Source organism: Aegilops tauschii, chromosome 4, assembly GCF_002575655.3.
Source record: "Aegilops tauschii subsp. strangulata cultivar AL8/78 chromosome 4, Aet v6.0, whole genome shotgun sequence".
In the NCBI taxonomy this organism is placed as follows: Eukaryota; Viridiplantae; Streptophyta; class Magnoliopsida; order Poales; family Poaceae; genus Aegilops; species Aegilops tauschii.
Window position 1 is genome coordinate 449,048,774 of NC_053038.3, and position 6,190 is coordinate 449,054,963.

Genomic DNA, 6,190 nt, shown 5'->3' on the forward strand with positions numbered 1-6,190 from the left:
GAGGCGATGCCTGATTTTTAACTTAGCAAAAATTTCTGTTAGGTAGGAGGTCCACCCACCCACTAGGGGTTGACTAGGTGTAATGAACTCTAGCCTTGCCCTGTTTGAATTTATGATGTACGAGCTGCGTGAATGTTTGCGCCTTTGCTTTTCGTTTCTTGGAGCCATTTTCTTGCAACTTTCCCCCTTTGGGTTTCCCCCCAGCGAGTCTGACGGCCGAGGCTCCGGTCCCTGACAAGGGGTTCGGCCTTTGAGAGGAGCATACAATACTTAGGCTTTCAAAATGTTGAGCGTGAGCGAAACACCCACTGGGCCGGCTGGCGTCAATCCGGCGGGGCCGGGTTGGCGATTAGCCGGTCGTGCGGCAACTTAAACTGGTGAGGCCGGGTCGAGCGAGACTGCGGTGCGCAGAAACTTCATGGATGTCTGCGCTTTTGCTTTTTGTCTTTAGAGCCGTTTTCTTGCAACCGTCCCCCTTCGGGCTCCCCCCCCCCCCCCGCGAGTCTGATAGCCGAGGCTCCGGTCCGTGATAAGGGGTTCGGCCTTTGAGAGGAGCGTACAATAGTTAGGCTTTCGAAACATTGAGCGCGAGCGAAACATCCACTAGGCCGGTTGGCGGCAATCCGGCGGGGCCGGGTTGGCGAGCAGCCGGTCGTGCAGAAACTTAAAGCGGCGGGACCGGGTTGGGCGACCCGGCGGTTCTTGACTTCGTGTTCGTGGCGTGCTGGTGCTTTTGGTCTCATGTGCTTTCCAGCCGACAGCCGAAGCCGGATCTATGGCTTCGGGCGAAGTGAGAGGCCGTGGCGATCCGACGCGCTTAAGAGCCGCTAAGAAAAACGACGGCTGGCCAAGCCGGCCAGCCCCCGAGCCCCCGGGTCAAGCGAGTCGGCTCGGTGGTCGGGTTGGGTTGCGAAAGTAATGCACAAATGTAGGAGACACAAATGGCTTGGTCGCAAAAGGGCAGCCCCCGAGATTCGTTCGGGGATCCCATAGTTTTCAGATGATTACAAAAGGCAGCGATACGTACGTGCACATGGCTAACTGTAAAACGGGCAGAGGAGATCCGCGTTCCATGGCCGGGTTGTTTCTTCGCCGGCGGTGTCCCTCTTGCGCTTGTTTGACTTGCGGGCGTCGATGAGGTAGTACGCGTTGCGGTCGCACAAGGCCTTGCTGACGATGAAGGGTCCCTCCCATGGGGAGGACAGCTTGTGTTGGCCAGTCTGCTCTTGGACGAGCCGGAGGATGAGGTCTCCCTCGCGGAAAGTGAGGGGCTTGATCTTCTTGCTGTGGTAATGCCTCAAGCCTTGCTGGTAGATGGCCGAGCGGCTGAGCGCTAGGAGACGTGCTTCTTCGAGCAGGTCGATACCGTCTTCGCAGGCTTCTTGGCTTCGGCTTCCGTGTACATCGTGACGCGCGGCAAGTCGAACTCGACTGTCTTGATGAAGGCTTCTGCTCCGTAAACGACGAAGAACGGGGTGAACCCGGTCGACCTGGTTGGCGTTGTGCGGAGACTCCAGAGGACGGCCGGCAACTCGTCGAGCCAACTGCCGGGTGAACGGATGAGCGGCTCGACGAGTCGCGGTTTGATGCCGGATAGGATGAGGCCGTTAGCCCGCTCGACCTGGCCATTGGACTGCGGATGTGCAACGCAAGCCAGGTCGAGGCGGATGCCGGAGACGGAGCAGTACTGCGCGAGTGCGCCCTTGGCGAAGTTGGTGCCATTGTCCGGGATGATGCTGTTCGGCATGCCGTAGCGCACCGCGATGTCCTTGACGAATCGAACGGCCGTTGGCCCGTCCAGCTTCTTGATCGGCCTTGCTTCGATCCACTTGGTGAACTTGTCCACCGCCACCAGCAAATGCGTCATGCCGCCTCGAGCGGTCTTGAAGGGCCCCACCATGTTGAGTCCCCAGACCGCGAAGGGCCAGGCGATCGGGATGGTCTGGAGTGCCAACGCCGGCTGGTGGCTGCCCTTGCTGAAGCGCTGGCACCCCTCGCACTTGAGGACGAGCGACTCTGCGTCTTCGAGGGCAGTGGGCCGATAGAAACCATGGCAAAATGCCTTGGCCACCAGGGATCGCGAGGCGGCGTGGTGCCCACACTCGCCCTGGTGTATGTCGAGGAGGATCTCAATGCCCTTGTCTTGCTCGACGCAGCGTTGGAATACGCCGGTTGAGCTGCGCTTGACGAGCTCGTTGTTGATGATGCTATAGGCGGACGCTCGGTGCTGCACTTGTCGGGCTTCGGTCTCGTCCATGGGAAGGACCCCGTTCTCCATGAACTCCGAGATGGGCAGGGCCGAGGATGGTGCCGTGACCCCGGCGAAGACAGCCATTATGGCAGGCTCCGGGGTGGCAGCCCCCGAGCCGGGTTCAGCAGCCCCTGGGCCGGGTTGAGGTGTGGTCAGGTTGGCTGGAGCAGACCCCAGGCCGGGTTGAGGTGTGGCCAGGTTGGCTGGAGCAGTCCCCGGGCCGGGTTGAGGCGCGGCCGGGTCGGCTGGAGCAGTCCTCAGGTCGGGTTGAGGCGCGGCCGGGTCGGCTGGAGCAGTCTCGGGGCCGGGTTGAGGCGCGCCCGGGTCGGCTGGGACGTGGATGGATTTGGAGTCCGGAGACGGCTTGATGGACGGCTTGTGCAGATGCTCGAGGGAGATGCCGGACGAAATGGACTGCCGGGACGAGGCGATTTTGGCGAGCGTGTCGGCCGCCTCATTCTCTGCGCGCTGGACGTGGAGGAACTCGCAGCCGGTGAAGAATCCGGATAGCTTTTGGACGAGGAAGCGGTAGCTTGCCATGTTGGAGTCGTGGGCGTCCCACTCGCCGAAGCTCTGCTGCACCACTAGGTCCGAGCCGCCATAGCACGTATGAGCCTGATGCCGAGTTCCTTGGTGAACCGGAGGCCGTGCACAAGGGCTTCATACTAGGCTACGTTGTTGGAGGCGGTGAAGTGGATCTGCAGTGCGTACTTGAGCTGGTCGCCCTTGGGGGAGGACAGCATGATGCCGGCTCCCATGCCGAGTCGCATCTTCGAGCTGTCAAAGTGCATGTGCCAGTGCGTTGAGTCCGGTGGCGGCGGCAGGTACTGGGTCTCAGACCTGTCGACGAGGAAGTCAGCCAAAGCTTGGGACTTGATCATAGTGCGGGGCTCGTAGAGGATGGTGTGACCGGCTAGCTCGAGTGCCCACTTGGCGACCCGGCCTGAGGAATCCCGGCACCCGATGATTTCGTCGAGAGGGGTCGTGCTGACCACAGTGACGACATGCTCTTGGAAGTACTGCTTCAGCTTCTTGGCGGTGAAGTACAGACCGGAACACATCTTCTGGTAGTGCGGGTAGTTCTGCTTCGAGGCGGAGAGCACCTCGCTCAGGTAGTAGACGGGGCGTTGGACGGCTTGGACCTTGTCCTTCTCCGGTCGCTCGACCACCATCACCGTGCTGACCGACCGCGAGATCGCGGCAAAATAGAGCAACAGCGGCTCCTTCTCGGCCGGTGCGGCCAGGACTGGTGCGGTGGAGAGCATGCGCTTGAGATCCCGGAAGGCTTCGTCTGCCTGGTCGTTCCACTCGAACGGCGTCGTCTTCTTCATCAGCTGATATAGGGGCAAGGCCCTCTCGCCCAGCCGGCTGAGAAACCGGCTGACCGAGGCCATGCAGCCGGTGAACTTCTGGACATCGCGCAGCCGAGCCGGCTTGCGCATGCGCTCGATGGCCTTGATCTTCTTCGGGTTTGCCTCAATGCCACGCTCCGAGACGAGGAAACCGAGTAGCTTTCCGGCCGGGACACCGAAAACACACTTTTCCGGGTTGAGCTTGACCTTGTACTCGCGCAGGTTGGCGAAGGTCTCCTTCAGGTCGTCGAGGAGCGTGAGGTGCTGCTTGGTCTTCACCATGATATCGTCCATGTAGACGTGGATATTACGGCCGAGTTGCGGCAGCAAGCATTTCTGCATGCAGCGCTGGAAGGTGGCTCCGGCGTTCTTCAAGCCGAACGACATGGTAATGTAGCAATACGCCCCAAAGGGCGTGATGAAGGACGTCTTCAGGACGTCGGCCGAGTCCAGCTTGATCTGGTGATAGCCGGAGTAAGCATCCAGGAAGGATAGGAGCTCACACCCGGCAGTGGAGTCGATGACTTGGTCGATCCGCGGGAGGGCGAACAGGTCTTTGGGGCAGGCCTTGTTCAGGCTGGTGTAGTCGATACACATGCGCCAGGTCTTGTTCTTCTTCAGGACGAGGACTGGGTTGGCCAGCCACTCGGGGTGAAACACTTCCATGATGAAGCCGGCCGCCAAAAGCTTGGTGACCTCTTCACCGATGGTTCTTCTCTTCTCTTTGGAAAAACATCGTAGGGGTTGACGGACAGGCCTGGTGTCCTTGCGGACATGGATTTTGTGCTCGGTGTACTTCCTCGGGATACCCGGCATGTCCTTTGGGGTCCATGCGAAGATATCCCGATTCTCACGGAGGAAGTCGACGAGCTCGCCTTCCTATTTGCTGTCGAGGCGGGTGCCCACGACAACGTACTTGCTGCAGCTGGGGTCTTCCGGGTTCGGCTTCACCTTCTTGGTTTCCTTGGAGGGCTTGAGCGCGGCCTCATTGGCCGGCTCCTCTGCCGGGACCCGCGCGGCCGATGCCTCTTGGGCCAAGGCGACGATTCGGTCGAGTTGGCGTCGCTCCTCAGCTATGACCACCGACTCGGCTAGCTTGGCGCCGTCTCGGGCGCAGTCCAGGGACTTGCGGTAGTCGCCGGTGACGGTGATAAGGCCCTTCAGACCCGACAGCTTCATCCTCAGGTAGGCGTAGTGGGGGACCGCCATGAACTTGGCGAGCGCGGGCCGGCCCAGCAGTGCGTGGTACGCGCTGGATAGGTCCACTACCTCGAACCAGATTGGCTCGCGTCGGAAGTGGCTGCTGTCGCCGAACAGGACGTCGAGCTGGATCCGGCCGATCGGAGAGCAGGAGAGGCCGGGAACGATGCCGTGGAAGATCGTCCGGGTCGGCTCCAGGTCTTTGGCCTCGAGGCCGAGATTGGTCATGGTATCGCTGTACAAGATGTTGATGCTGCTGCCGCCGTCGACGAGAACCCAGGAGAACTTGCATGTGCGCCGAGGCGCGACGATGGTGGGGTCGAGGACGAGGGCGTAACCACCCGGGTTCGGCATGACGGCCGGGTGGTCCTCCCGGGTCCAGGTGACCGGGCGCTCCGACCAATGCATGTACTCCGTCTTGGCCGGGACGACGGTGCTTACCTCCTGCCGAAGGAGGCGCTCGCTGCGTTTGTCGTCGCCGAGGCTGGTGAAGATGACGTAGGTCGCGTTCTGGGCCGGGTAGGGGTCGTCGCGCATTGCGCCGCCGGCCGGTGGCGGCGGAGGCGGCTGCCCGCTCCCGGAGCCGGAGCCGGAGGCGGCGGGATGTCGCCCCTCGCGATGCGCTTGGTGATGGCGCCCTGCCGGAGCGTGTGCATGGACGGCCTCGCGCCGCTGTGGTGCTTGCAGGGGGCGTCGAGCATCTCCTCGAAGCTCATGGCGGGCTGCCACGTCGTCTTGCCGGTGTTTCGGCGCTTGGCGGCCGGGTCGGCCGCGGGCGCCTGTTCGGCGGTCGCGACGAGCCGGTTGTCGTAGCGCTGGGCCGGTTGGTCGGCCTTGCGCTTGTTCTGCTGGTTGTGCTGTTGTCGGCTGCTTTCGCCGGCCGGCTTCGGGGGGCACCGGCTTTGCTTTGTCGGCTTCATCCAGTGCCACCTGGATCTTCATGGCGGAGTCAGCGTTGGCGTACTTGTCCGCCGTCACCATGAGCGCGGCCATGGTGGCCGGCTCGGAGCGCAAGAGCTTGTGCTTGAGGAGGGTGCCATCTCGGCACCCGTTGGCAAAGTACTGGATCGCCTGGACTTCTTGGACGCCCTCGCAGCTATTCCGAAGTTCGGTCCAGCGTGCGAGGTACTCGCGGCCGGTTTCCGGCGGCCCCTGCACGCACATGGTGAGCTGACTGGGGCGGCTGGGTCGCTTGTAGGTGCCGGTGAAGTTGTGCACGAAGGCTTGCTCGAAGTCGAGCCACGCGTTGATGCTGCCAGCCGGCCGACTATTCAACCAGGTGCGGGCCGACCCCTGGAGCATGAGGGGTGTGTAGCGCACGGCAAGGCAATGGTTACCGCCGGCGGTGCCGATGGCGGTGGTGTAATTGGTAAGCCAGTCCTCCGGC

The 6,190-nt window shown here is 62.1% G+C and overlaps 1 protein-coding gene across 1 annotated transcript; it reads right to left on the reverse strand.

Moving 5' to 3' along the window:
• Positions 1 to 1,333: 1,333 nt before the first annotated feature.
• Positions 1,334 to 2,791, reverse strand: LOC120963510 (uncharacterized). The gene is made up of 2 exons (XM_040388155.1): positions 2,107 to 2,791; positions 1,334 to 1,818 (listed from the first exon to the last, which is right to left on the reverse strand). The coding sequence occupies exons 1-2, from the start codon at positions 2,789 to 2,791 to the stop codon at positions 1,334 to 1,336; spliced, it is 1,170 nt and encodes a 389-aa protein (XP_040244089.1).
• Between the last annotated feature and the right edge of the window lie 3,399 nt (positions 2,792 to 6,190).

What these genes read in the sequence shown, in the direction of transcription:
- LOC120963510 (XM_040388155.1), bottom strand. Translation starts at nt 2,791, where the DNA reads ATGGCAAGCTACCGCTTCCTCGTCCAAAAGCTATCCGGATTCTTCACC. An exon ending in CCTCCTCGACATACACCAGG is followed by an intron (nt 1,819 to 2,106) that starts GCGAGTGTGGGC and finishes AGTGGATCGAAG; the next exon opens with CAAGGCCGATCAAGAAGCTG.